Source organism: Cordyceps javanica, chromosome 6, assembly GCF_051103115.1.
Source record: "Cordyceps javanica chromosome 6, complete sequence".
In the NCBI taxonomy this organism is placed as follows: Eukaryota; Fungi; Ascomycota; class Sordariomycetes; order Hypocreales; family Cordycipitaceae; genus Cordyceps; species Cordyceps javanica.
The window spans coordinates 113,600-141,434 of NC_139300.1; the positions used below are offsets into that span (position 1 = coordinate 113,600).

Consider the following 27,835-nt stretch of genomic DNA (forward strand, 5'->3'; position numbering starts at 1 on the left):
AATTGGGCAGTGGAGCAATGCATGTCACTGGCTGCTCTGCTGTTGCTGCTCTACTTGCTTTTTGCGGTTGCGCGCTGACGCTCTCGCGCACCACAGTAAGGTAGCCTTGCGCACTGTCAGGTCAGTCTGTCACGGTACGTGTCAAAACGGTCTGCTCGGCTTGCTGGTGCTGGACCGTTTTCTGTACTTAGGTACTCGGACCATTTGTATTCCCCATAACCATTACAGCTTGCTTTGCAGTGTGAAACCAAGCAATGAACGAATCTACATGTAACTAGCCCAATGCAATCCATGCTATGCTAAATACAAAGCCAGCGTCAAGTCTTTTTTTTTTCTCCTTTGTTTGACGGAAACAGCCCCAATTTTTGCGTTATTCTCTCAGTCTATAGGTAAATGATGCATTAAATGGCCGGCATAATATCAGGTCAAAAAAAAACACAGGTATAAAGAAACAAATAGAATAAACAGGGGAGCGTGGAGGCGAGGTGAGGCGAGGTGAAGAGTGAAGAACGTCTAGTTGTCGACAGGTCCTCGCGCAGTGTCCATCTTCCTCAGTACTTCTTGCACGGTGTGAATGAGGTCCTTGCGACTCTGCCGCACATCTTGGTTTCCCTCCGTGTCGACCTCGTCGAGCTTGAGCAGGACATGCTGCAGCACCGTCTCAGACAGGCGCGTGTGTTCGTCGACGCGCTTACGCGGGTCGGCGGGCGGCTTGGCAATGTACTCGCTGCAGACTGGCAGCCATTTTGCGTTGAAGTCGGCGGCAATCTCGTCGATGCGTCTCTGGCCGGCGGCTCCAGGCACGGGTGACGGCGACTTGGCGCCGCCGTTGGAGGCGCTATCGTTGGGGCTGCTGGGCTGGTCGGCGTCGCCGGCGTTGCGCTTCTTGGCCGCTTTGCGTCTCTTGTTCTTCCTCTGGGACTTGGATTCGTTGACGACGACCGTCTCCTCGTCGGAATGGTCGGCGCGGTCGTTCCTGTCGGGCAGGACGGCCATGAGGGTACTGTTGTCTTTCACGCCATAGTCACGCACGGGCGCGAGAGGCTCCTTGAGCTGGCGGCCTCTGTAGATGAATCTGAGGGAGCGCAACTCGCGGTCCGACAAGCTCATTATGAGGCGAGCACGTTCGGCAATGTCACGGACCTGGAGCTTGCCATCGGCGATGGAGTGTCGAGGAAAGTGCAAGGGGTAATTGACGCCGCGGCTCTTGACGAGCAGGACGTCGGCGTCTGCGGCGGCGGGCGAGTGCTGGGGGCGGGCGCTCGCGGAGGAGCCGAGGCCGTGGTCATCGAGGTCTTGGGAGGTGATGTAGGCGTAGTCGTCTTCGGAGACGGTGGGCACACCGCCGGGCTGGGAGCTGTAGGGGCTCCGGGACCAGCCGTAGCGGGACATGGTGACGGGGACGGCGACGAGGGCGGCGGCGGCGGTGTAGACGAGGGACGGGTGGAGGCCGAGGGTGCTGGCAATGTAGTGGTTGGAGGAGTCGAGAGTGGCGGAGAGGGAGTCGAGGGTGCCGGTGATGTAGCTGCCGATGTTGTGCAGGGCACCGGAGGATGCCACGGCAGCGCGGGTAGAATCCACCTTGTCGTCGGGTGGTAAGGTGACCTATGGAAGGACACCTTGCCTGGAGTGGAGGGGTGCTTGTGGACGATGCGACGCGATGCGATGCGAAGCGAAGCGAAGACGGGGGCAAGAGGGATGCGCTGTGGTGTGTGTTGCGTCAAGCTGAGAATGGGACTTTTGCGACGAGCCGGATGGAGGACGGGACGGAGGGGAGAGCCAGCTGGGGTCTTGTCGGTGCCGGAACTGACAGCGTCGTACGACTTGTCGTGATGAGGTAGATGCGCCGCCCCCAGGTTGGCGAAGAGATGGCGCGGGGTTGGGCAGCAGTCGGTCAATGCAGATGGAGGAGATGTACTCTGTATGCCGGGCTGGTTGGCTGGTTGGTTGGCTACCAAGTTGGCCTAGTTGGCTGGAGCCTGGATGTAGGTTGGATCATCAGGGAGGCGCAGGGTAGCATGATTCTTTTTAGCGGGGCACAACGTGGATGCTACCCTGTAGGGGAATATGACTTTGGATCGGGTTGGATAGCCGGACGTGTGACGCATGATGGATCGATAGAAGGGTATCATGGAGTTATTTACGGATGTGATGGTAAGCAGCGCTTCTTTTTCGCCAGTGATGGTAGCTCTTGGACTGGTGCTTGGGCAATGTAACAGGAGCATCGTGTACTACCATCAAGCTCAGTACGCGCATTGCATGTGGGCAGCCAAGGTGCATGTGGGAACCGGAAATTTTCACCAGGTCCATGACAAGCGGTTTCCAACAAGCAAATTAGTCATTGGATTTGCTTTTTCTTTTCTTCTTTTCCTGTTTTGTTTCCCCTTCCTTTGTGGAAACAAATCGAATGAAGCTCTAGCATGACATATCCAACATGACTGACAAATCGCGGCAATCCCCGAGAAAGCTTCACCTAGCTGCGAACTAATTCCGCTTTGGAATCCGGCGGCCCTGGGGCGGCGCTGGAGACGCTCCACAGTGAACGAAGCCAGCAGTACCTACTGGGTTAGTACCTACCTATAATACAGCGGGTTGCCGCCTCTGCGAAACACCAGTCAGGTAACTACCGCCTCAACAAGACTGGCAAGAAATAAATCGACAAAAAAAAAGGAGAAAACAACACAGCAGAAGCCAATACGCGGAAAAAAAAAAAAAAGAGCTGCAATCTGCAATTGCATCATTCAAAAATCCACAGACCTATTTCGTCATTTACATTCGCACACACCCCTCCCCCCCAGGTCCTCGATTTCAAATCAATACCACCCTGCCCGCCAAATTCCCTCCCTCGTCTCCCATTTTGCTGCCAACGACTTGTGACTTGCGCCGCTTCCTGGTTGCATCACCACCACATTGATAAATGCACACCATCAACACCACCACCACCATCGCTGCCACTGCCGCCGCAACAGCCTTGTCATCGTCTCTACGCCGCCCCGCTCTCCCATCACCATCATCAATTGCTGCTGCAACAAGACTAGTAGTCCCTCCTCGCTTCCCCGCCACGACCAGACGACAAAGATTCCATTCGCTCGTCGTCCCCGCCGCGTCCGCCGCGAAGCTACTACTTATTCACTCGACATCCCGCCGTCCATCAACTCTCCCCTCCTCCCCCTCCTCCCAAATGAACCTCAACTTCTTCCGCAACCTCTTTTCGTCTCCCTCTCCGCAATCCGTCGCCATGGCCTCCCAGAAAGCCCAGAAGCTCATTGACGAGAACCCCGTCAGTAAGTCAGGACGACACCCACAAATTACCACTCGCTCGCCGCCACTGCTGCGGCTCATTGCCAGTCATCACCACCACCACCCACGTCATACCCCTCCCTATTCTACTGCGCCGCCCATGCATCTCCCTCCAGCCCCTGCCACTCCTCATCACACTTGAACCCAGATACCCGGTACCTTTTGCTAACCCATTTCCTCCTTCCAGTGGTCTTTTCCAAGTCCTACTGCCCTTACTGCAAGGCCACCAAGAGCCTTCTCAGCTCCCTCGACGCCGATTTCAAGGTGGTCGAGCTCGACGAAGAGGGTAAGCCGTCATGTCCACTGGCAAATACCATCGATTATACTGACTGCTGGTGCAAACAGCCGACGGCAGCGCCGTGCAGGACGCTCTCGAGGAAATCTCGGGCCAGCGCACCGTTCCCAACGTCTACATTGCCAAGAAGCACATTGGCGGCAACTCGGACGTCCAGAGCCTCAGCAGTTCCGGCAAGCTCAAGGCCCTCCTGACCGAGGCCGGCGCTCTCAAGGCGTAAGCGAAGAAAAAACACTCCTCTGAATATTTTCCCCGCCTTGTTTCCTTGTATATCCCCGTTGAAAAAAAAAACAAACACAAGACCTGGTCTGTAAAATCTGGAAACTGATTGGGCCTGGTTTTTTTCTTCCAGCGCAAGACTATAGAGTGACTTTTTACGGCCCTACGTTTAATAAAACACAATACAGCAAACTTGAAGAGACCCTCAAGTTGGCAGTTCTCACTTTCACACTATTGCTAAACTGCGTGTCGTGGTGCCTTTGCTCTGATCTTGGTCGTATCCGTTGCTCGAGTCCCATCACAAGCCATCAGCGACGGCAACGCGTCTCGATGCAACCCTCGTGCGAGCTACATGTAAACCACATGCAAATCAAAGACAAACCGCAAATCTCAATCCAATACAGTCTCAACACGAATAGTATCAAAATATCATTATTTTGCTGCAGAGTGGTTGGTTCACGTGCTACCCGTCGCCACCACGAGCTACTCGTCACCGCGAGCAGTTGTTGCCCATTGCTTCTTTTCATACGTCTTCTTCCTACCCAACTTAATATTACACGAATTGTTACACGCCTCGCACGTATACCATGCACGTGCGTGACACGCGCGTCTCCATCTCCGTCCCCGACCCCGTCTATACCACCTGCGTCGCGACCGTGCCCACGGGCCGCTCCACAAACTCCATGACGCCCTCGACAATGTTCCTGCGCGCCGGCTCCGACGCCACCTTGCTGCCGGCCAAGTAGTTGAGCCACAGCAGGCGGCTGAGCCTCGGGTCGTCGATGGTGCCGAGGAGCTCGCGCTCCGGAGGGGCCGCGGCGCCGCCGGGGCCGCCGGGGCCGCCGCCGCGGGCGTCGTACGTCACCGCCAGCGCGCCGCCCGCGTCGCGGCACAGCAGCATCTCCCTCTTCTTGGGCACCTGGCCGCGGTTGAAGAGGGCCTTGAAGCTTCTCATGGCGGCGCCAAACGCCTCGTCGCCGTAGGCGGCCTTGTCGAGCGAGGAGCGTGCCTGGACGGCGCGCACGAAGCCGTCGCGGAGGTGGTGGAAGTCGGTGTCGCGCACGGGCGCGATGCGAAGCACGCTGCGCAGGCCGCCACCGCCGCCGACGCCGCCGCCGCCGCCGCTACCGCCCTCGTCGCGCAGGAGCGCGTCCCACAGCGCCTCGCCCTCGACCGGGTCCAGCAGCCGCCGCCGCAGCGCGTCCTTTTCCGACGGGATCAGCGTCGTGGCCGCCGGGTTGACGCTCTTGACCAGGCGGTCCTGCAGCCGGGCAATGTCCTGCGTCGCCACGTACAGGCCCACGAGGTAGACGTTGATGCCGATAAAGGTCACGCTGCGCATGCCCAGCCCGACGAGCGTGTACTGCGTGCCCGTCGTCGGGTCGGTGATGACGGACGGCGCGAGGGGGCTCTGCTGCTGCTGCTGCTGCTCCTTGTTGCCGTGCCCGTCGTCGAGCGGCAGGCTGACGTCGAGGGTGCGCGGGAACAGCGGCACCGTGCTGTTGCCCGTCGGCACCACCTCGTTGCCGTCCTCGTCGTGGATGACGATTTTGCGCAGCTCGCCGGCCTCGGTCTTGAACTGCTCCGTCGGGATGTTGGGAGGCGCGTCAAACTTGACGGCGCCCGATGATGATGATGACGACGACGACGACGACTTCTTGCCTTCCTTGGCATTCTTCTCGTCAATGGCCTTTTTCAGCTTCCACGCCGTGTAGATGAAGGAAATGACACCCGCGACGGCGCCCGCGGTGAGAAACGCCATGCGGTTGCGCTCGTAGTCGCGACGCTGCGCATTGAGCCTGTTGAGGTCCAGCTCGTGCGTCAGCTTGGACGATGATGACGCGCGCGACGAGGAGATGGTGCGGCGGCCGGCGGCGGCGGCGGCGCCGAGGGCGGGCTGCTGAGTGGCCCGCCGGAGGGATCGGAGCGTCGCTCGACGCAGCATGGTCTGCGGTTGGGAGGAGGGGCGGTAGCAAGTCTTTTCGTGTGTACGGCAGAGTGAGAGGAAAGATGGCAATTTCAATCAGTCGCAGGAGAGTGCCAACTCTGCCAGCAAATGTAGACGCGCGGATTGCTGGCCTTGACGGGATTGGTGAGGCAAGTTTCTTACCATGTGGTGCGAGATCGACGTCATAAGAGTTGCTTCACGTGACTTTATGGCGGCCTTCAGAGCCAGGCCGCCGACCAGGGAGCTGGGGAAAGGGGTTGAGGTGTTGATTGCTGATGTTTGTAACGGGATATGGATTGGATTGAATTCTGAAGCATGAATTCAATGAGAATAAATTTAAACAGTGAGAAGAGAGGCAGTGCTTGTTTGTGCTGCGGTGCTGCACTAGTCTGAGAGATCCTGCCCGCCCAGACGCTTCAGAGGCTGTGGTTTGTACGGACTCGATGTCAATGATTGGAATCAAGGGCTTGGCGGATTAAACAAGCGTCTCGAGGTGAAGAATAGGAAGTCTTTGATGAGTTATTATCAAAAGTCTTTAATTGCATCATTGGCTTGCCTACCGCGCTGCCTGTCATGGCCTTTCCAAGACCCCCTGCATTGAATTTTTCTGTAAAGTACAGACTCGGATTATTTATAAGATGAATTCAGAGACTCTTATCAATAAAAAGTTGTTTTTTCTTAAATTTTTTTTCGAGTTGATATTTATGATAATCAGGCTATTCCCTATAACGAACATGTTGACTGGTAATAAGCTACAGATCTTGTTACTCGTGCTCAAAACATCTTCCAAAATAATTTAAAGGAATTTGTCTTTAGCGCCGTGGCAGACGTCATACGCAACCATGGTTTTTATCTCTCCGACTTGGTTCGCTGGGATTATTTATCCATCCCAAGCCGTTTTCTTTTTAGCGGCGTCTTGGCCGGGCAATGATGCCGTGGTCTTGGTTTGCTGTGAGCGCTGAGAATAGCCTCATCAGGCTACGGGAGCGGGACCGGTGCTCAGCCTGATTTTACGCTTACACGCGACCAATTGCCAGAATGAAATACAGTCTGGTTGTTAGTATTCTTTGTTTAAATGCATGTTTCGTCCCCAGAGAGTCCTTTGGCCATTTTTTTTCTGCATCTCAGCTCTCATTTGTTGATATTAAAAAGAAAATCAGGAAGAAACAAAGGCCTGTCTAGACAATTACACACAGACACACACACACACATGCACGACTACCAGCAATGAACAGCACATCCACCAATACCAACATGACCGGCATGGTCAAGGCCCCCGGCAACGACAGCCTCGGCGGCGGCTGCCTCGTGGACGCCCGGCTGCCGCGCGTCGAGGACCTCGTCCCCGACGGCCGCGACGTCTTCCTCGCCGGGCTCGACGCCGACGGGGCGTACAACGAGACGGCCTGGGCCCGGTGCTGCGCGCGCGGCGAGGTCTTTCTCGCCGGCTCCTGCTACCCGTACTGCGACATACCGGCCGACACGCTCCGAGGCGGCGGGGGCGGCAGCGGCGGGGGCGGCACGGACAAGGACAAGGACAGATCCAAGGACGACAAGGACCGCGTCGCCAGGGACATGAAGTCGTGCATCGGCAACATTCGCGTCTCGACCGTCTTTCTCGCCAACCACACATCGACGGCGGCGGCGACGGCGGCGGCGCAGTTGCCGACCGCGGGGCTGCCAAAGCTGTTGACGATTGGGATGGTGTTGGCGTACATGATGATGTGAAGTTACATTCTTTCGGTCAGATATTCTTTTCGGATAGCAAAAAAGCGAGGTAGCGGGCGTTGTACCCTTTCCCCCCTTTCTTCCAGGGGTCGTCACTGCATGGGGCTTGTCTTGTTACCAGTACTTTCGTCTCGCACCCAGTATGCAAGCCGTGTTGCATGGATGTGTGTGTATGTGATGTGTGTCTGTCGTGATGCGCTCCAATGATCCATCAGCGCTAATAACAAGACGGTCCTCCGGACATTTCCCCGCAAAAAAGTCTCTCAACTGCGGTTCACTAAACAGCAAGGCCCTGCCAGTATTCATACAACTCCGAGAATGAGTGTGGGGAATGAACTCGTCCCCCCCCGGACTGCTCTTGCGGTCGTCATTTGTTATTTGTTGGGAGCTCTGCAGCGGCATTATCGAGGCTGTCTAGAGTCTGAAGCAGAGCAGCTAGGATCAGGCGCAAAAGACGTGCGAATTTCATTTCTATTCTTCTGTTCTCTTTTCTTCTTGAAAAAAAAAATTGTATTTATTTGGTCACACTACTCCATATAATTATACCGATTGACCGTCCTGGCTCGAAAAGCGTAGTTGGAGCATTCATAGACAACGTCTCAACGAAACCATTGACAACTATTCTGACATGCATCCCCTTGCGATTCTCAGTTGCTTGACCATTCTACAACAGCTTTTTTCTTTCTTTTACAATGAGATGAATAATGGATACACGGTTGGCCCCATCCCCGCTCATCCTTGCTACTCCTTGCCTATCCTCATTGCCTCAGTGTAAACTCCACCAATGGCAGAATCCGAGCACAATACGGCCGAAAAAGCCACCGGCCGGCATACTAAAAAACCTGGCGGCAATTCCAAAACCTTTTTTCCCCACGCGGGGAAAAACCCGTGCGAGGAGGCGGAGGAGGATGGGGTCGGCAGAGGAGCTCCGATTAAAAAGTTGGAGTCCATCAAGTCGGTCCGGGATACCACCCACCACCAGCAGCTAACCAGGTAGACTAGCTGCAGCATGGTCGCATCATGAGCGTAGACTAACCGTCCAAGTCAAGTAGTAGGTAGGTCGCCAACCGGTGCAGAGTGATGATCGGACGAGGTTAAATATCTGCTGCAGCCCATATACCATTTCACAGAGACCTTGTTTTGTCTTTCATCCTCCTCTGCCTCTAGTCTCCTTTGGGGTGGTGAATCTAAGCCTCCCAATCGTACTGAGAGGACCTTTACTTGAACCAATACCACCACGATGCGCCCTCCATCTCTTTCCCACGGCCTCGTCGCTAGTCTAGGCCTTGTGGCGGCGGGCCTCTCTCCGGCCGTTTTGGCCGATACATCCAAAGTTCAAAGTATGTAGATTGGCCCTCTTTTTTTCGGGATAGCCAATATCTTTTTCTTTTTGTTCTTTTTGTTGTTGTTGTTGTTCTTCTTCTTCTAAATGGCAAACTGACCTTGATATCCAGCTATTGCCGTTGACGGCACCTCTTTCGCGCTCAACGGCCAGGGCGTGTCGTATCGGTTCCACGTCGACAACACGACGGGCGACCTCATCGGCGACCACTTTGGCGGCCTCGTCCCAGAAAACGGGCTGACGCAGCCCATCGGCCCCATCCAGGGCTGGGTCACGCTCGTCGGGCGCCAGCGGCGCGAGTTTCCCGACACGGGCCGGGGCGACTTCCGCGCGCCGGCGTACCAGATCCGGCAGGCGTCCGGAGGGGAGCAGGGCACCGCGACGACGGTGAGCGAGCTGCGGTACCGGTCGCACGAGATCATCGAGGGCGGCAAGCCCGCGCTCGGGGGCCTGCCGTCGACGTTTAGCGGCGACGCGGGAGACGTGTCGACGGTCGTGGTGCACATGTACGACGACCACAGCGCCGTCGCGGTGGACCTCGTGTACAGCATCTTTCCCGAGCACGATGCCGTGGTGCGCAGCGTCAACGTGACCAACAAGGGAAACGCCACCGTCACGCTCACCAAGCTGTCGAGCTTCAGCGTCGACCTGCCGTACGGCGACTACGACCTGGTCCATCTCAACGGGGACTGGTACCGCGAGGCTCACAAGGTGCGCCGCCGGGTGGAATACGGCTCGCAGGGGTATGGACGCACAACGCACACCGCACACCGCACATGACACGACGAGAACCACGGTCCACTGACGTGTAGCTATACAGATTCGCCAGCAACGCCGGCTACTCGTCTGCCCAGCACAACCCCTTCATGGCCCTCGTCGACCCGAGCACCACCGAGTCGCAGGGCCAGGCCTGGGGCTTCTCGCTCGTCTACACGGGCACGCACTCGTTCGAGGTCGAAAAGGGCTCCGAGGGCCTGACGCGGGCCCTGGTGGGCGTCAACCCGCTGTCCTTTGCCTGGCCGCTGGCGCCCGGCGAGACGTTCACGTCGCCCGAGGTCGTCGCCGTCTACTCGGACCAGGGACTGGGGGCCATGTCGCGCAAGTTCCACCGCCTCTACCGCAAGCACCTGATGAAGAGCAAGTTCGCGACCGAGACGCGGCCGGCGCTGCTCAACAGCTGGGAGGGCCTGTACTTTGACTACAACGAGACCACGATTGCGCGGCTGGCCCGGCAGACGGCCGAGCTGGGCGTCCGCATGTTCGTGCTCGACGACGGCTGGTTCGGCGACAGGTACCCGCGCGTGTCGGACGATGCCGGCCTGGGCGACTGGGTGCCGAACCCGGCGCGGTTCCCGTCGGGGTTCGACGAGCTCGTCAGCAACATCACGCGCCTCAAGTCGGGCAACTCGTCGCAGGACCTCAAGTTTGGTCTGTGGTTCGAGCCCGAGATGGTCAACCCCAATTCGACGCTGTACGCGGACCATCCGGACTGGGCCCTGCACGCCGGCAACTACCTGCGCACGCTGACGCGCAACCAGCTGGTGCTCAACCTGGCGCTTCCCGAGGTGCAGGACTACATTGTCGATGCCGTGTCCAGGATTCTCAAAAACGCCCCCATCAGTTACGTCAAGTGGGACAACAACCGCGGCATCCACGAGACGCCCCATCCGTATACCAATCACCAGTACATGCTAGGCGTTTACAAAGTGTACGACAGGCTGACGACTGCGTTTCCCGACGTCATCTGGGAAGGGTGCGCCTCGGGCGGCGCTCGCTTCGACCCGGGCATCCTCCAGTACTTCCCGCAGGTATGGACCTCTGACGACACGGACGCGGTAGAGCGCATCACGATCCAGACGGGCACATCCCTGGTATACCCGCCGTCCGCCATGGCCGCGCACGTTGCGGCGGTGCCCAACGGGCTCACGAAGCGGTCGACGTCGCTGACCTTCCGCGCGCACGTTGCCATGATGGCGGGCTCCTTCGGGTTCGAGCTGGACCCGGCGCACCTGGACGACGACGACCGCAGGATGATCCCGGACATTGTGGCGCTGCAGGAGAAGATCAACCCCATCGTCGTGCAGGGCGACATGTGGCGGCTCAACCTGCCCGACGAGTCCAACTGGCCGGCGACGCTCTTCATCTCCCAAGACGGCAAGCAGGCGGTGCTCTTTTACTTTCAGCTCAAGGCGCACTACAACGACCTGTTCCCGACGGTCAAGCTGCAAGGGCTGGACCCGCAGGGGAGCTACCGGGTGGATGGCAACATGACGCTGTCGGGGTCGACGCTGATGCGGTTCGGGCTGCAGTATACGTTTGACGGCGACTACCAGAGTCGGGTGGTCATGTTGGAGAAGCAGTAGGTGAGTTGATTTTGTGCCATGTCCTCATCCGGCTAGGCACAACAACAATGATATTCATATTCCAATGCAAGATTCGCTGCTAGAGTCACCAGATTTTGGCGATGCCGTCCCGTTTGCATAGCTGCCGACTGAACTTTGGAAAGAAGCGTGATACGGCGAGCGAGTGTAGTTGCATCAGCAGGATTATCATCGACGCGTTTCGGCAGTCGCTCTGGACTTGTTCTAGATTTGCCGGAGTTTCCGGTAGCTCAGCTTATTATCGGAGGGCCTTAGTGCTGTGCGGAACAACTCCTTTTACTCGTTGGCAATCCAATGTGTGCTGAGAACAAGCAAAGCCAGCACGCAATGTAGCCATAACTTGAACGTCTTTTGGATATCTTGACAAGCCTGCAAATGAAATAAAAAGAAGCCCATGAGTAAAACATGTATTCACCTTGCTACTGAGCCCCCCGTTCTCCTCGAGCGATTTGGGGAGTTTAGTCGTTCATGATAAAGGCGGGCAGCCAGCCAGCCAGTGGCGACATTGGCTGCTTTTAAAATGCGTCATGGGGCGAAAAAGGTACACCATGATGTTCCAGAATCTTCTTTCCATCTTTTCAGGAAGCAAAATTACTTACTGCGTCTGAAGAGGCAAGGGGCCGTAGACCTTGGCGCGCGGTGACAAGCCTAGAACCACAAATTAGACTGTCGTGGTCCAGATTATGCTTCGCCAACTCTGAAAACTTGCTTTATTTTTAGTATAGCATCATGAATGCAAATACAACAACACCTGCCTGTTCTTACAGCCTGGTGCTTTATTTAGGCTGAGCAGCCCAAAGCAATCCAATGGCCGTCCTTGACCCTTTATCAAAGACGCCCAAGTGTAGAACGCCGAAACCGCTTCGGTCAGCATCGACAGCCAGCACGAATAGAACATCGACTCATGGCCCTCGAGGCTATTCGAATACTGATGCTCCCTTTAACTTGGCTTATCCGCGTCTGGCTCGTCCGCGTCTGGTTCTATGTGGCTCTTGTCAACTGCCACGTGGTGTCGCCCTCGTGAAGTGCGAATAAAATGTCGCGTTGCTTGTAGTGTAGTCATGTCGTATAATCCGTAGTAAAAGATTTTTAACTTTTACAATATAAGATTAAATAAAGGCTATTTGTGGTATTTTACTCATGATTACCAGTAGATTAAAAAGCAAAGTACCTTGTTCGTTGGGCAAAAAAGCATGAATCACGTGGCCCAATGCGACTGTCGTGAACGATCAGTCAGATCAGACTCACCAGGACGAGGCACGAGGCGGCGACACAAGATCAGGGCTGCCAGGATCGGGACCAAAAAAAAAAGAAAAAAGGAAAAGAAGATTTGTGTCTCCTGGGCAAATTCAGGGATAAATGCCATTATTTTGTTTTCTTTCAGGCAACGTGGGCATGTCATGTCACCACATCTAAAAATAAAATTACGCTGGAGAGCACTGAATAGGTACCTCGCAATGACATGCAAGTCTCAGGCGGGTAGAGAAATGGTCAGCGCATCATTAGCGGGCAGTAGCGCCCTCCGACCGCCTGAGTACCTTCTGGCCGAGGCCTTAGCTACCAAAGGAGCAGACAGTCTAACTACAGTGGGGTGTAGGTACATGGCTACCAAATTCGCTACCTGACATCTGGGTTGCTGGGATCGTCGCCCGCCCGCTGCTTGCACTCACACCCGGCATCTACTAAGGTACTCAGTAGGTACTTACTCAGTAATCCGTCCCGAGCCAGTAACTCGTTGCCCTGCTTCCCTGCTGACTGCCCAAAACATCACCACCACACAAACACTCAACACACACATCATACATGGCCGGCCCGGTGCTACACGGGCTGCTTCCATCTTTTGCTTCCGACCGCTCGACTCTATAATCGCCTCTATTCCCTCATTTCTCGCATGCCTCAACCTCGCCCGCTCTCCCGATCCTGATCCGACTCTGTTACTGCCCAACCCGTGGGGCTCTTCTCTCCAAACCACCCCCCCCTCTCTCCAAACCGACCGTCTCTCGCCCAGTTGATCCCTAGTCGAACCCGGCCGTGGACCCTCATCGCTGTTTCATCGTCGACTGCCCACCCGACGTCGTCCTTCTCCTACCTCACTTCTGTCGGGGCGCCACGCCCGTCTGACGCCCGAACTGCAATCATCCCTTCGCCTCGAGTTCCCCTTTGCTCCCTCCGTCTTGCCCGCTTGCCCCGGAGCGCCTTCCCTCGTCGGTTCCGCTGGTCTAGCCGCCTGCTTCCGTCGCCGTCGCCGTCGCCATCATGCGTCCTGCCGTGGCACCGCCCCTCGAAACCGAGGCGTCCCGTTCGGCCGCCGCCTCGGATCAAGACGACTCTCGTTCATCATCCAGCGACTCGCCCGCTCCAGCCGACAACGAGGAGTCGGACTTTTTCCTCGGCGCCAACGACTCCCAGTCGTCCATCGGCGTCGTCAACTTCCAAGACATGCATGTCGAGGACCGCTGCTGGCCCCCCATCAGTCGCCTGCCCAACGAGATTCTCATAGCCATCTTCGCCAAGCTCGGCACACCCTCTGACCTCCGCAACTGCATGCTCGTCTCCAAGCGCTGGACCCGAAACGCCGTCGATCTGCTCTGGCACCGCCCTGCTTGCACCAGCTGGAAGAGCCACCAGAACATCTGCCAGACCCTCGAGTCTCCCAAGCCCTTCTTCAACTACCGCGACTTCATCAAGCGCCTCAACCTCGCCGCCCTCGCCGATAGGATAAGCGACGGTAGTGTCACCTCACTCTACGTCTGCACCAGGATCGAGCGCCTCACCCTCACCAACTGCCGCGGTCTCACCGATGCCGGCATCATTGGTCTCGTCGAGAACAACACCAACCTGCTTGCCCTCGACGTCTCAAACGACAAGAACATCACCGACCAGTCCATCTACACCATCGCCGAGCACTGCAAGCGCCTACAAGGCCTCAACATTTCCGGATGCGACAACGTCTCCAATGAGAGCATGGAGGTGCTCGCCAAAAGCTGCAAATACATCAAACGAGTATGCATCAAATCTCTCCACTCCACTCCTCTCCCCCCCACCCCTCGCCGTCGTTGCTAACTAGTCTTGCAGCTCAAACTCAACGACTGCACCCAGATTCGAGACGCTGCCGTCCTCGCTTTTGCCGAAAACTGCCCTAATATTCTCGAAATCGACCTCAACCAGTGCGGTCATGTCGGCAACGGCGCCGTCACTGCCCTCATGGCCCAGGGAACATGTCTGCGTGAATTACGCCTCGCCTTCTGCTCCCTGGTTGACGACTATGCCTTTTTGGCTCTCCCACCTACCCAGATGTTTGACCATTTGCGCATCCTGGACCTTACTTGCTGTACGCGACTGACCGACATTGGCGTCAAAAAGATCATCGACGTCGCTCCCCGTTTGCGAAATCTCGTCTTAGCCAAGTGCCGTCTTATCACCGATAGCTCGCTCAGCTACATCGCCAAGCTCGGCAAGAATCTCCACTACCTTCACCTCGGCCACTGCGCCAACATCACAGACGAAGGTGTCAAAACCCTCGTCACCCACTGCAACCGCATACGTTACATTGATCTCGGTTGCTGCACCAACCTTACGGATGAGTCGGTGAAGCGTCTTGCCGTTCTGCCCAAGTTGAAGCGAATCGGCCTCGTAAAGTGCAACTCGATAACAGACGAATCAATCTACACCCTGGCTGAGATCGCCACTCGTCCTCGCGTCAGGCGCGACGCTAATGGTCTATTTATTGGCGGGGAGTATTACAGCTCGAACCTGGAGCGCATCCATCTGAGCTATTGCGTCAACCTCACACTCAAGGCATGTAATTTTGTCACCTCGCCATCCAGCTTATCCTAACAAGATGCAGAGCATCCTCAAACTGCTAAACTCTTGCCCACGCCTATCGCACCTGAGTTTGACGGGCGTGCCCGCCTTCCAAGGAGACGAGTTCTTACCATTTTGCAGAGAAGCGCCGCCTGGTACGTCTTGCAGTCTTTGGCCACACGTGTTGTGCTGACATGATTAGAATTCACCAACCACCAACGTAACGTCTTCTGTGTCTTCTCCGGCAACCAAGTTTCAAGATTTCGCGACCATCTTAACACTGCACCCCAGTTTGAAGACTTGCGCGAGAGCCTTTTGCCTCGTCGCCCTCACCCCCGCACTCGCCAGGTATCCAACCAAATCCACCCCGTTACGGCAAGCGCATTACCGGCGACCTTTGAGGAGACTTACGACGATGAGATGGGCGATGACAATGATGATTTTGAGGGTATTTATCCCAACGATATGGCACAGAATGCCCAGCCGAACAATGGCTTTGTCGGCACTGGCTTCCAAGGTACCTTGCCCTCGATGGCTCACAGCTTGCCTACCTTGCCAGGCATAGACACGCTGCCTTGGGACCTGCCCAACGCATTAGCCGTGGACGGCACCGGATTCCATCCTGGTAGCTTTGCTGCACAACAGCACGCACAAGGGCACCAACCCCAGCAGCAAGGTAGCCTCGCTTCTCATCAATACACGCCAGGGTACCAAAACCAGCAAATGCCGCTGCCGACGCTGGCCTCGCTGATAGGAACTCAAGGGGCATATGGGCATGCCCCAATGAGCGCCTTTGGCGTCTCCCAAGCCAGCATGGCCGGCCCGGCGTCCACCGCTCCTGGGCAGGCCAGCACAGCCAGCGCAGCCAGCGCTACTGGGGCTAGCACAGCACAGATGCATCATGATACAGATGCTGATGAGCGAGAAAATATGACTGGTTAGATACTATAGCGCGCTCTCAGAGGCACCGACATCAGGCCCTTGCGACGCAGTAGATCCTCTCTGCAGCCTCATTCGGTTGAAGCGGTACAGGCAATGGCCAAGCAAACGCATCTGGCCAGGACCCCCAGAGCGGCCTTCAATTTTACGCTGCTGTGGCACTGGCTGCTTTTTCACTTCGCTGTTGGCTGCGTCACGCTATCACTCAGGGTATGTTTTTTGAACGGCGACAGCATGGGTTTGACGCGTAATGTTTCAATACGGCATCCTTACGACACCCGGAATACGGAGTTTTCATCTTATTTTCTCAAGGCAGACGGCTATGCATGACAGCGCAATGACAGCGTTACAAGGGACGTTTTGGAATTTGCATTTTTCTTTTCATTTTTTTTCTCACGTCGATTGAGCCTTGACGAAGTAAAGGGTCGCGGCTGATGTGGTCAAGGAAAAGCTGGTTCGTGGCAGGCCCTGATGATCCAGCTTTTCGGTCCATAACATGCTTTTCAGTCAGGACTGCATGACAGCCATTCTTATAGAGGCAATTGTATGGGAAAGGGGCAGCGCAAAGGAACACTGACGATATTGTAACCCACGGAATGAATACGTTTTACCTACAAACAGTATCCTGATAATGATCATGCCAGCCCTGTTTTTGTGACTTGACGAATGTTGTCTAGCTGCCATGTGTCTTGATTTGCTGCCGTGATTTCAGGGCGACCGACGGAGAACGCAGTCACGAGTACTGCTTTTCGTGTTGATAAGCTCGAGTATGAACAATATCGCCAGGAGCTGGTAAGCTAGACCAGCAGGTCCGCGTTGCATGCAGGCTCTTGAACATGACACTATAGCAGTGCGTGTCTCTTGTCTGATGTGGAAGCAATTTGAATACAAGCCTACGGATATGTCTCTCTCTCTCTCTCTCTCTCTCTCTCCCCGTGTGTCTTTCACTCTCACACACAGTGGCAAAGCCAAAGGCAAAATGGTATCTTCTATTAGTTCAATACATTGCGCATATTTTAAAGGAGAAAAAAAAAAGACAGAAGTGGTATTGCCGCGGCAGCAACGACCGCCCCCCTCAGACCACCGTCGCCACCTTTTCCGTGCTGCTCGACGCGGACCCGTCGCTCGCGAGGCCCAAGTCATTGAAGTTGCGCTTGAGCTCGACGTAGTCGTAGGCGAACTCGCCGAGCTGCGCGTCGTCGATGCCGACGTCCTCGTCGGCGGCGCTGACGCGCAGCGACAGGCCGGGCACGAGGTTCATGAGGAAGAGGATGACGCAGGACAGGCCAAAGGACCAGCCAAAGGCGGCGCAGGTGCCCGCCAGCTGGTTGCCGAGCTGCACCCAGTTGCCCTCGATCCAGCCGATGGCGGCGTGCTCGGTGCCGTCGAGGTTGGCAATGTACGAACTACGCCGGTGGCAGTTAGTTTTACGTGTCGGCGATGGATGGACGGAAAGCACATGGCACAGAAGCAGCCAGTTGAAAAGGAAGAAGGGGGAGGCGATTGATGAAATGGAAACTTACGCTCCAAAGATGCCCGTGAGAAGGTTGCCGACGATGCCGCCGACGCCGTGCACGGCGAAAATGTCCAGCGCGTCGTCGATGCCAATCAGAAACTTGAGCTTGGTGGCAAAGTTGCAGCAGACGGCGCCGACGACGCCAATCACGACGGCGGCCCACGTCGGCACGAAGCCCGCGGCCGGCGTGATGGCCACGAGGCCCGAGATGGCGCCGGAGCAGAAGCCGATGGTGCTCCACTTGCGCTCGAGGCGGTAGTCGAGCAGGACCCAGGTGACGCCGCCGCACGAGGCGGCCAGGTGCGAGACGTAGCAGGCCATGACGGCGCGGATGTTCATGGCGAGGGCGGACCCGCCGTTGAACCCGAACCAGCCGACCCAGAGGAAGACGGTGCCGAGGAGGACGTTGGTGACGCTGTGCGGGCGGTACGGCAGGCCCTGCGTGTGCGTGTAGCCGGCGCGCTTGCCGAGCATGAGGCTGTAGGCGAGCGCGCACGCGCCCGACGCGACGTGGACGGGGCCGCCGCCGGCAAAGTCGTACGAGGGCAGCGTCATGAGCCAGCCCTTTGCGTTCCACGTCCAGTACGCGATCGGGTCGTACACCACGGTCGACCAGACGAACATGAAGACGATAGCGGGGAGCATGCGACCGCGATCAGCAACGGCGCCGATGGCAAGGGCAGGTCTGCAAAAAAGAACTGTCAGCTTTCTCTCTCGGTCGCTCAAAAGGAAGCAGACGACGGAAGATTGCCGGGGGGGAACGCACGTTATGGCGGCAAACATGCCCTGGTAGAGGCAAAAGAGAATGTCGGGCGTCGCGTCGCCGCCGTTGGGCTGGGCGAGCGTCTTCATCAGGCCAAACTGCGACAGGTCGCCCAGGAAGGCGTTGCCGGTGCGGGAAAAGGTCAGCGAGTAGCCCCAGAAGAACCACTGGAAGCCAATGACGGCGACGGACAGCATGGACAGGAGGACGAGCTGCAGGGCCGACTTGCGCCGCGCGAGGCCGCTGTAGAAGAAGCCGACACCGGGAATCATGAGCAGCACCAGGACGGCGGAGATGACGATGAATGTCATGTGGCCGGTCTACAATCGTTAGGGCGTTACATGGAAAGGAGCGCTTGGGGGGGGGGGGGGGGAGGGGGGAGGAGGCAACATACGTCGTAGAAGACGTTGAGGTCCTGGACGTGACTAGAGTAGCCCGCATCGGCGGTCCCAGTCGTGCCGTTGTACTCGACAGTTGCGGTCATGGTGGCAATGAGCAGTCCACTACCTGTATTACTCGAGGGTTGTTTTGCGGATGAGAGAGTGACAAGGGCACAGGAAGCGGGGGAGCGGCAACAGATATATGATTTGATCTGGGATGGAATTCTGGGGGTACAGCGCATTACGCCAAGCACGCAACAACGAACATCATGTGCCGGATTCTCTAATACGTGCAAGAGTCCGCTCCTGGACAAGGAGTGATTACAGTCCGGCCTTTGCGCTATTGAATCTGTGCATATACATACAAAATCGATAACGACAAGCCTCACCTCGTCGTGGCGATAAGCAGCTGAAGAAGACGAGGCGTGCATGGCGCGCCGAGATAACGGAACGGCTGGAGCAGCGAAGCATGGGACACTGGGAGCCTCTTGGCAGGACAAAAAAAAAGGGGGAATAGCGTCCAGCTTGCTTATCAGCGTGTTGGTTTGCCGGGAGGGATCGGAAGCTGTGCGAGTGGCTGCCAAGCGTCCAACGAGCTTGGTCACTCGAACAAAGCCATTTCACTGCGCACATTGCGATATGGCATCAAGTTCCGAGTCGAGCCTGCTTGCATTCCACCCAAAAACATGATATTGCATCATGTCCGCCGCTTGGTTAACGCCGGCATCGTTGCGTTCAAGTTGCCCTTTTTTTGAATACTTGGAGTCTGATGGTGGCACCGAGAATAATAAGCTTCGAGCCTTGGCTGCGACATTTGCGACGGCCCGCGCGCGCACCCTTTGAACAGCCTCATCCCTCAGCCCAGTCACACATAGCTTATCTGAACTTGTGAATAACGAGAGAGTGATAGACACGCGCTACCAAAAAGACTGATAAAGAGTGCAAAACGATGGCGGGTGGAGCTTATCTCTTGGCTGGCCCGAACAGGGCTCACCAAAGCCTCGTCCTCGCCCTGGGTGGGACGCCACTTCAACACCAGAAACGCCACCAACGAGATAACGGAGTAGCGCTATCCATTGGCCGTACGCTTGAACGTGTTTCTTCCGAGGCAGCGATAGTTATTTTCCCAAGTCGTTATTTGTGTACAGAGAGGTTTGGAGAAAATCGGTTGCATGCACTGCCGTTGTCCGATGTCGCTCAGAATCCGGTGCTGCACCACAACCCGCTGCTCCCTGAGTACTCCGTATAGTGGCATTCGTTCCCGCCTTGCTCCGTTCCTAATGCGCTTGGGAATGATTCGGCCGCACTTGCCATCACTCCACCTGACCTTTCCACTCTGCTTCCAGCTCTTCCAGTAATGTCTTGACTTCCCACGGCACCTCCTCCTCCAGGACCCTCTGCTTGGCCGCAGAAATGGGATCCAGCACGTACCTGGCCACCGTTTCCGGGTCGCGCGCCTGGGGCCGATCGATGCCCACGGCGATCCTGACGAGGGGCGACTGCGGGTACTTGTCCTCGCGCAGGGCCTTCTTGACGCTCTTGATGCCGTTGTGGCCGCGCGGGCTGCGCTCCCACGGGACCAGCGCTGCCCGGCCCAGCGTCTTCTCCAGCTCGTCGTGCAGGATAACGAGGCTGAGGGACGCCGCATCGTGCTGCTTGAGCATTTCCTGCCACGCCTTGGCGACAAAGGGCCCGCTGACGTTCATGAACGTGGGCGACTGGACAAGAGTGTATTTAGGCCCCTGAGAGACGAGGCACGACAGCTTGCCGACTTTGCCGTTTTGGATGCCGGACTGGCGCAGGGTCTTGGTGAGTCCGCGCAGGGCAAAGTGGCCGGCCGAGTGTAGGCTAGAGTACTCGGGGAGGGGGTTGCCGAGGCTCACAACAAGGAACTTGGGATTGAACTTGGACATGCTGGACGATTCATTGACAATCGTCCTGTTTCCTTGCCGCCGACTGAGCGTGTCTCAAGCTCAGGCGTAGTCTAGTAAGAGTTCCAATAACGGGCCACCTCGGTTGTGCGTCACGATAGCACTGGCACTGGCCTCAACGCACTCCCCAACTCGATTGGCGCCCAAAAGTAGAATTTCTTTTGCCGATGAAATAAGCTCTCCTCTCATGTTGTATAAGGACAAACAAATCGTGTTACCTCACGCGGCGCGAACTGGCGCGGAGTCACGTGCACCGCGGCACCCAGTGACTGTGGCAGTGGCTCAGCTCTCTGACGTCGATGAGCCCCATTAAGGCTGCCAATTGTGGCTGCGCAACAATCAGTCGTAAACCTTGGTTAGGCATTCTCCTTCTTCCGCCATATCTCAACTTGTTGCGATTTTTTCCAACCGCACATCCTCGCCAAGACATACCATCCATACACCACGAACGAACAAGCTTCGCAAGTCTCGGCACAATGTCGTGGGCGGGTACGCGATATCTGCCGGGGTCAGCGAGATGAGGGGCTAATGGGCAGCAGGATTCAAGAAGAATGTCAACCGCGCGACGACGCAGGTGATGATGAAGACGGGTACGCCGAAAAATCGCCTTTGAAAGTGTATTTCTAATGAAGCGTAGGCCATGTTGAGAAAACAAATGATCGCGATTACGAGGTGGAAGAGAGGTGCGACTACGAAGCACGCCCCGCCTAGATACGTCGGCTAACTCGAGTAGACGCTTCAAAACCATGGAGGCCGCCTCGTTAAGACTACAGAAAGAATCCAAGGGTTATCTAGATTCGTTGAGAGGTATGTAACTTGTCTTTGAACCGCATGGAGATACTAACAAAGCCAGCCATGACGGCATCGCAAATGCGAATTGCCGAGACAATCGACGCCTTTTACGGCGACTCCGGAGCGAGCGACGGCGTCAGCCGCAGTTACAAGCAAGCCGTCGAGGACCTCGACGCCGAAACCATCAAAGCCCTCGACGGCCCATATCAGACGACCGTACTAGAGCCCATCTCGCGGTTCTGCGCGTATTTCCCCGACGTGAACGAGTGCATCAAGAAGCGCGCGCACAAGCTTCTGGACTACGACGCGCTGCGCGCCAAGGTCAAGCGGCTGGTCGACAAGCCCGACAAGGACGCGACCAAGCTGCCGCGGACCGAAAAGGAACTCGACATGGCCAAGCAGCTGTACGAGCAGCTCAACGAGCAGCTGAGCACGGAGCTGCCGCAGCTGATTGAGCTGCGCGTGCCGTACCTGGACCCGAGCTTTGAGGCGCTCGTCAAGATTCAGCTGCGCTTCTGCGCCGAGGCGTACTCGCGCATGGCGCAAGTCCAGCAGTATCTGGATGCCGACACGCGCGATCTGTACGCCGACGGCCAGCTGGATGCGAGGGTCGAGGAAGTGCTCAACGAGATCCGGGAGCTGAGCATAAGCGGGACGGTGTAATGAAATATCAAAAAACGATAGGGTAGCCTGGGGAGCCATGCATTATGATTTGCGGCGTACGAATGATTTATTGGTTTTTTTTTATATAGACGATAAACCTGCTGAGCCGATGAAGGTTAATGAACGCAAGGTCTAAACATGCACGTTTCCTGCCAGCAAGGTTGGATGAAAAGATTTCAAACAGGTGGCGATGAGCGTTCCTTGAATGAGGATTTGTATTTATAAATATCACAGTGCGCCATTCGCCATTTTTCCCAATGCAAAAGTCTCCCCACCGACTTGGGCTCCGGCCAGCCAACGTTTCCACCAATGTGTGCTTTTGTCGATGCAAGTCCTCGACAATATGCATGTCTCCCCCGCCATCTAATGCCCCGGGGCCACCGCTTGCCTCCCGAACAGCTCATTCATCGTCAGGGGCCTTCCGATGGCCTGCATGGCCGGGCCGGCCTCTTGGCGGTCGTCGTCGACGACGGGCCCCGCCGGGCGGACGACGCCCCAGCACTGCTGGATCATGGCGGCGTTGACGTGCCTCGTCTCCTCGCGGTCGTTGTGCATCCAGATGCCGAGGACGCGCTCCTCTTCCCCCCCCTCCCCGTCCTCCTCCCCCCGGGCGGCGGCGGCGCCGTCGACGACGCGCAGGATGACGAGCTCGCCGGCAATCTCAATGTGGCTGATGCGGGCGAGGTCGACAATGACGTTGCCGAGGCCGCGGCGGTTGAGGACAAAGACGCAGGCGCGCGGCGTGCTGGCGGGGTCGCCGGGCAGCGGGGCCTGGGTGCAGACGAAGAGGGTGCCCTCGACGCCCGACTTGACCCACGACTCGGCGGCGCCGTCAAAGGTGTAGACGACGGCGTTGGCGGCGATGCTGAGGATGCTGAAGATGGACGGCACGTAGCGCCGGAGCACCGAGAGGTTGATGTCGGTGTTGGTGCGCTGCGGCGGCGGCGGCGCGTACGCCTGCCGGGCGCCGCCGCCGGCCGCGAGCGCCGCGTCGGACTCGTAGTCGGACACGGCGGGGATGAGGTTGGAGGACTGGCGCTTGTGGCCGCGAGCCTTGCGCGGTGTCGGGCGGCTCATGATGTGTTTTGTTTGTGGTGGTATGCGATGGGAGTTCGGAGGAGGAAAGCAGAGGGAGGGAGGTGGGCTTGTGGAGGCCACGCAGCCTTTGGAGAGATGATGATGCCGACAATGACAAGTCTGTCGGCAATGTCGGCACAGATTGGCGCTCGGAAGAGTTCTGTCGTGGCACGAATGTTTGTCGTTGCAGTGCGGAGGGTCAATGCGCCCAAGTAAGATTGAAGCCTGATCTGGCAGCTGAACCGCTTTGGCTGGTGGAGCTTGGATGCGCGCCTGATCAAGGGTGGTTGGTGGGTGACGCATTTGCGCCTCCGCTGGGTACCTCTTGCTGGGTCATTATATCACAGCGCATCAGCACTCAGCAGCTTAGAGTATCACGCTCAAATTCTACCGGAGAAATTAGACCAAAATTTTCTTATCAGATGTTTTTATGAGATTTATCAAAGAACCTTATCAATAGCCATGTATAATATTAGCCACCCACTCACGCGCTACACCCACTTCTATGCTACCTTATCCTAGTAGATAATACTCTTTTTCAGCACCGAGATAGCCTTCAAAATCAACATGTCACGCTGACCTCGCATAACTCTACAGGTAGGAGTTTATTAATATGGGCAGGCACATGGAGATATATAGAAGTGTATAGCGCACTATAAATCCCACCTAATAATGTAGCTATACTACTACCTATATAGAGGTACTGCATAGGTATGTAGCTCACCTGCTTAGAATATAATTGTAAACTAATTATTCAATTATCAGTGAATAAGGAATCGCCGATATTTTACAACAGGCTATATACAGAAAAAAAGAATCTTGGTTCTTGATGCAAGAGTTTCACTTTCAGTCAGAGATAGTCCCAGACCGACCCGAAAACACGAGTTATATCACAAAGCATTCTACCACCACTTGATACTTTGCATACAAGCGATTCATATAGATAAAGCCCGAGATAACGAAATCCCGATTAAATTCCACGCTACCAGCCCTCAGTGTCTGGCCATTGCCACGTCCTTCGTCCACTTCGCCTCGGTTCTGCAGCATCAACCACCCGGTGCGCACTCAATTAGCACATCCTCGGCCCGTGCCGCACTGCCAGCCCTGCTTTCCTGAAGTTGAGCCATCTCCCTTCCATTCTGATAACACAGGGCCACCAGCCTTCGGCGCGCGCTGGCCGGCATCGTCTGCAGAACCACGCGCAGCGTGATGGGCTCGCCGGCCGAACGATGCACCTGCGCAAAGACCATTTTGCGCATCAACACGAAAAAGCACATCGACCCAGGAAACAGATCCGCAACAGTCGCCAGCGAGCCCACACACTGGACCTTGGTAGCAAAGGCGCGCAGCCGACTCAGCCCAGCAGCCGGCGCCCAGCCGCTGTGGCAGGCGCTCGGGTTGCCTCCGACCGCCTGCAGGCAGTGCGGCGCAATATACGCATACGTCGAGATGCGCGTCGACTCGCACAGAATCTCGGCCCACGCATTGGCGCCGCCGCTGCAGAGGATGGCGCTGTAAGCCAGGCGGTCCCCGGCGCTGGGCCACGCCACACGGAGCTTCATGTCGCTCTTCATGCCGGAGTGAAAGAGGGAGTCATACATCTCCTTCACCTTGTCTCTGAAAAAGGACAGATCCGGTGCCTCGAGACTCACATCGCCGTCACCCCTGAGAAGTTCCACAATGCGCGCGTCGAGCAAGCGCTGCCACGCCAATGCATCGGCTTCGGAACGGACCGACGAGGGTCCAAACGCGGGCAGCAGGTCGGCCACCATGTCCCGGAAACGAACGCGCCGGCAAATCCCCGTACAGTAGCTGACCTGCACCGCGGAACGGTAGTCGACCAAAGACATGACATCATCTTGTGCCGTGCCCTTTTCGACCTCTTTGTGAGATATCCCGGCGTTATGCTTGATGGACGCCTGCGCGGCCACACGGAAAATCCCTCCGATGCTTAGGGAAAGATTGTCAAAGACGAATTTGGAACTTTTCCCCTGAGTTCCTAGTGTTTGTAGACTTGCGTGCTCCCGAAGATCTTCATAACTGGACTGACAGTCATCATTGATGCGTACTGCGCCAATGAGCAACTTTCTTGTAGGGTCCATTGCGTTTCGTGAAACGTTTTCGAGGTCAGCAGTCTTGCTCCAGTGGTATTTTTTCCTATTTTCGTCTTCTGTGTAAAGTATACCGCCCCCGATCCGCATTGCAAAAGGCCATTGATCACTGGATGCGTAGAGCAGCTCTGCTGGACCCCATGTGTCGACGACATCTTCCACATCCGCATAAACGTCATATCTTGGCGAAGATGCGTCACCGACATCTAATGATTCGTTCAAGACTTGAAAACATATAGCTGGCTCACCCAGCATATCACCAATGCAGGTCAATGGCCTTGTCGTCATGCGAATCACACTTGCATCAGGCGTACCAGCACCACACAGTACAACCTGTCGAAGTGGCTTCGCTAGAAATGATGGAAGCAAATCGCCTTTGTGCGCCTGGGTATACGACAAGAACGCCAGGGAGAGAAATTGCGCAGCGAGCGAGCAGAAATGAAGACATTCCATTTTGCCCACGTGAGTTTCACTGTCGTCTAATCGCCCCAACTGACTACCCAAAAGCGGCTGCAGAGTTTGACGCAGCGGACTGTCTTCGCGAAACCACATGGAAGACTGCTCACTTTCCCAATGGTATGATGACCTAATTCGCTTCGATGCTCGAAGATGTATCAAGACACCCTCCAATTGTTCAAGAAGTTGCAATACGACAGGTATTTGGATTCGAAATACCTCGGTAGTTGGCAGGTCATCAACCAACTGTATACACAACACTGTATATGAATCGCAGCAGAGGCCAAGATGCTGCGCTTCTGCGACTGCCATACACAATCCTCCTAGGGCTTTGACAATGCGCCATAGAATTTCCTCCTCGCTGGTGGCCTCTGGGGAGTACAAGCTCGCGAAAGAAACACGGGCTACAGCGTCTTCTCCTCCTTCAAAGGCAACAAGCCCATTACAAGTTTCTTCGCTTTCCGAAACTGGCAAAAGGCCAGCAAGACCACAGAGTCTATGCAGCTTGGCAATTATCGCAACGTCGAAGGAAGTGGGCAAGTTGTTAATAGCAACTGACTTGATTGACGAGAAGGCTTGACGCTTCACCCAGAGTAGATGATGAACACATGAAGTACAGTGCTCATGAAGAAGGAGATTTGTTCTCGGCGGCAATTTACTGAACTTCATTTCGCCGTAGGACACCCATGGCGCGGAGTGATGTTCTTGTAGCAAAAGTTTTGTAACGTCCTTATCACTCACGCGCAGCTCTCGTAGCTCCTTGACCCAGGAATACTTTTCACTTGATAGTAAAGCGAATTCTTCCTCAGTGAAGCTTTGAGTGTCTGAACTGTGTTTTGTCGCCAAGGCTTTTCGGGCCTGCGGTGACAGGCCGCTAATTCGCTTAACGATTTTGGCGCTGGTATCGGACGAGAGAAGCTGCTCGACGAGACGATCCATGATTGCGTCTCCTTTCCTCAGCACAGTATCCTTGAGAAACTCTTCGTTATGTTCCCTGAACGAATTATCCAAGTCGGCTGCCAAGTCTGTGGCTATCCTATCACTGAGCGTGGCCGAAAAGGTCGGAAGCCGAAGCAGCCAGTAGAGCCATCCGAGGATGGCAGGCGCAAATAACCAACTTGCAGGCATCACTGCAGTCCTCGCACCGAGCAACTCGTACAGGAGAAGTATCAAATGATTGATTATGATTGACCTTACTAGATTGCCCAAAACGACTCGGCTACCTGTGCCAGTTTGCCGCGACATGGGCCCACGGATGAGCTGCGGAGCGTGCGGTAAGGCCAGCGACTCGGTAGTTGGCTGGGACAGACATTCCTCAAGAAACGCCTTTGCTCGCCCATAGTCTTTCTCTCCGCTCTTTGGAACAAGCCGCAAAATGTCATTCACTATCTCGCTGTCTTCCAACGAGCTCACATCCACAAGCTGCTCTGTCGTCAATGGGGTCTCCCCTGATGAGCGCAGCCGCTCCCGTGCATGAGAGCACAGCCGTGCCCGTTTCGAAGGCAACAGTAGCTCAAGCTCCAAGAAGTGAGCCGCCACGTCGGCTTTCCCTCGGCTGTACAACGCGTCAAAGTGGTGTTGGACTATTCTTTCCACAACTACTGTGTGAGCAGAGTCGAGAAACCGTCCCACGGGCACCTGCTGCTGGTTCGCATCACGCTGGCGCATAAACGCACGGAGGCGAGCCCAAAAGGCCACGGAAATGCTGCACGGATAAGACCCAATTTTACGCATCGTGACGGACCCGTCGGCATTACGAGTTCCCTCAACCTCTACCAGGTCAAGACATCTGCGAACGCCAAGGTGCAGAAAGTGCTCAGCAACTTCGCTTTTCACGTCCTCAATGAATTTTTGCTTGTGTTTGTCGAGATAATCGGCGATTTCCGCGCGTTCCAGCTCTGCCTGGCTGAATAATATGCTTTTAGAAGCTGCCGTCGCCAGCAGAGCATTGTACTTACATCGTGAGTGACGTCGCTGCGAGGTCCGGGCCACCGGCCCGGTGCAATATTCTAGTCATATTTTACAGATAGAATTCTTGATGATTCCCAATATTGTGGCGATGTTGAATTTGGTAAACTTCTGGTCTTTTGCGCGGGGTAGCATAGTTAATATATGGCTCGGCCAGAGGTAACGTGATTATATGCAAGACCCGCGCTTCACCTGTGGTTGGGCTGGCGCTTTCAGTCAGTC

At 56.0% G+C, this 27,835-nt stretch overlaps 11 protein-coding genes across 11 annotated transcripts; 5 read left to right on the forward strand and 6 right to left on the reverse strand.

The window, feature by feature from the left end:
- Positions 1 to 513: 513 nt before the first annotated feature.
- Positions 514 to 2,108, reverse strand: V2A60_008489 (BAG family molecular chaperone regulator; the record flags this gene model as incomplete). The annotated part of the gene is made up of 2 exons (XM_083259762.1): positions 514 to 1,605; positions 2,055 to 2,108. The coding sequence occupies 2 exons, from the start codon at positions 2,106 to 2,108 to the stop codon at positions 514 to 516; spliced, it is 1,146 nt and encodes a 381-aa protein (XP_083115888.1).
- Positions 2,109 to 3,238: 1,130 nt separating this feature from the next.
- Positions 3,239 to 3,815, forward strand: V2A60_008490 (thioredoxin-like protein; the record flags this gene model as incomplete). Its single annotated transcript, XM_083259763.1, has 3 exons — positions 3,239 to 3,284; positions 3,488 to 3,586; positions 3,646 to 3,815. The coding sequence occupies 3 exons, from the start codon at positions 3,239 to 3,241 to the stop codon at positions 3,813 to 3,815; spliced, it is 315 nt and encodes a 104-aa protein (XP_083115889.1).
- Positions 3,816 to 4,448: 633 nt separating this feature from the next.
- V2A60_008491 (chalcone-flavanone isomerase-domain-containing protein) lies at positions 4,449 to 5,759 on the reverse strand (the record flags this gene model as incomplete). The annotated part of the gene is made up of 1 exon (XM_083259764.1): positions 4,449 to 5,759. One exon carries the CDS (start codon positions 5,757 to 5,759, stop codon positions 4,449 to 4,451), a length of 1,311 nt encoding a protein of 436 aa, XP_083115890.1.
- Positions 5,760 to 6,989: 1,230 nt separating this feature from the next.
- Positions 6,990 to 7,490, forward strand: V2A60_008492 (uncharacterized protein; the record flags this gene model as incomplete). Its single annotated transcript, XM_083259765.1, has 1 exon — positions 6,990 to 7,490. One exon carries the CDS (start codon positions 6,990 to 6,992, stop codon positions 7,488 to 7,490), a length of 501 nt encoding a protein of 166 aa, XP_083115891.1.
- A 1,240-nt stretch (positions 7,491 to 8,730) lies between these two features.
- On the forward strand, positions 8,731 to 11,195 carry V2A60_008493 (Melibiase-domain-containing protein; the record flags this gene model as incomplete). Its single annotated transcript, XM_083259766.1, has 3 exons — positions 8,731 to 8,830; positions 8,945 to 9,575; positions 9,653 to 11,195. The coding sequence occupies 3 exons, from the start codon at positions 8,731 to 8,733 to the stop codon at positions 11,193 to 11,195; spliced, it is 2,274 nt and encodes a 757-aa protein (XP_083115892.1).
- A 2,274-nt stretch (positions 11,196 to 13,469) lies between these two features.
- Positions 13,470 to 15,959, forward strand: V2A60_008494 (F-box protein; the record flags this gene model as incomplete). The annotated part of the gene is made up of 4 exons (XM_083259767.1): positions 13,470 to 14,216; positions 14,289 to 15,011; positions 15,061 to 15,172; positions 15,220 to 15,959. 4 exons carry the CDS (start codon positions 13,470 to 13,472, stop codon positions 15,957 to 15,959), a joined length of 2,322 nt encoding a protein of 773 aa, XP_083115893.1.
- Positions 15,960 to 17,031: 1,072 nt separating this feature from the next.
- V2A60_008495 (ammonium permease MEP2) lies at positions 17,032 to 18,719 on the reverse strand (the record flags this gene model as incomplete). The annotated part of the gene is made up of 4 exons (XM_083259768.1): positions 17,032 to 17,362; positions 17,480 to 18,157; positions 18,239 to 18,555; positions 18,630 to 18,719. The coding sequence occupies 4 exons, from the start codon at positions 18,717 to 18,719 to the stop codon at positions 17,032 to 17,034; spliced, it is 1,416 nt and encodes a 471-aa protein (XP_083115894.1).
- A 1,209-nt stretch (positions 18,720 to 19,928) lies between these two features.
- Positions 19,929 to 20,528, reverse strand: V2A60_008496 (aminoacyl-tRNA hydrolase; the record flags this gene model as incomplete). The annotated part of the gene is made up of 1 exon (XM_083259769.1): positions 19,929 to 20,528. One exon carries the CDS (start codon positions 20,526 to 20,528, stop codon positions 19,929 to 19,931), a length of 600 nt encoding a protein of 199 aa, XP_083115895.1.
- A 494-nt stretch (positions 20,529 to 21,022) lies between these two features.
- V2A60_008497 (amphiphysin-like protein RVS161) lies at positions 21,023 to 22,001 on the forward strand (the record flags this gene model as incomplete). Its single annotated transcript, XM_083259770.1, has 5 exons — positions 21,023 to 21,035; positions 21,086 to 21,136; positions 21,184 to 21,229; positions 21,280 to 21,353; positions 21,400 to 22,001. 5 exons carry the CDS (start codon positions 21,023 to 21,025, stop codon positions 21,999 to 22,001), a joined length of 786 nt encoding a protein of 261 aa, XP_083115896.1.
- Positions 22,002 to 22,364: 363 nt separating this feature from the next.
- Positions 22,365 to 23,078, reverse strand: V2A60_008498 (Dcp1 family protein; the record flags this gene model as incomplete). Its single annotated transcript, XM_083259771.1, has 1 exon — positions 22,365 to 23,078. The coding sequence occupies one exon, from the start codon at positions 23,076 to 23,078 to the stop codon at positions 22,365 to 22,367; it is 714 nt and encodes a 237-aa protein (XP_083115897.1).
- A 1,046-nt stretch (positions 23,079 to 24,124) lies between these two features.
- On the reverse strand, positions 24,125 to 27,662 carry V2A60_008499 (uncharacterized protein; the record flags this gene model as incomplete). The annotated part of the gene is made up of 3 exons (XM_083259772.1): positions 24,125 to 25,413; positions 26,305 to 27,551; positions 27,604 to 27,662. The coding sequence occupies 3 exons, from the start codon at positions 27,660 to 27,662 to the stop codon at positions 24,125 to 24,127; spliced, it is 2,595 nt and encodes an 864-aa protein (XP_083115898.1).
- Between the last annotated feature and the right edge of the window lie 173 nt (positions 27,663 to 27,835).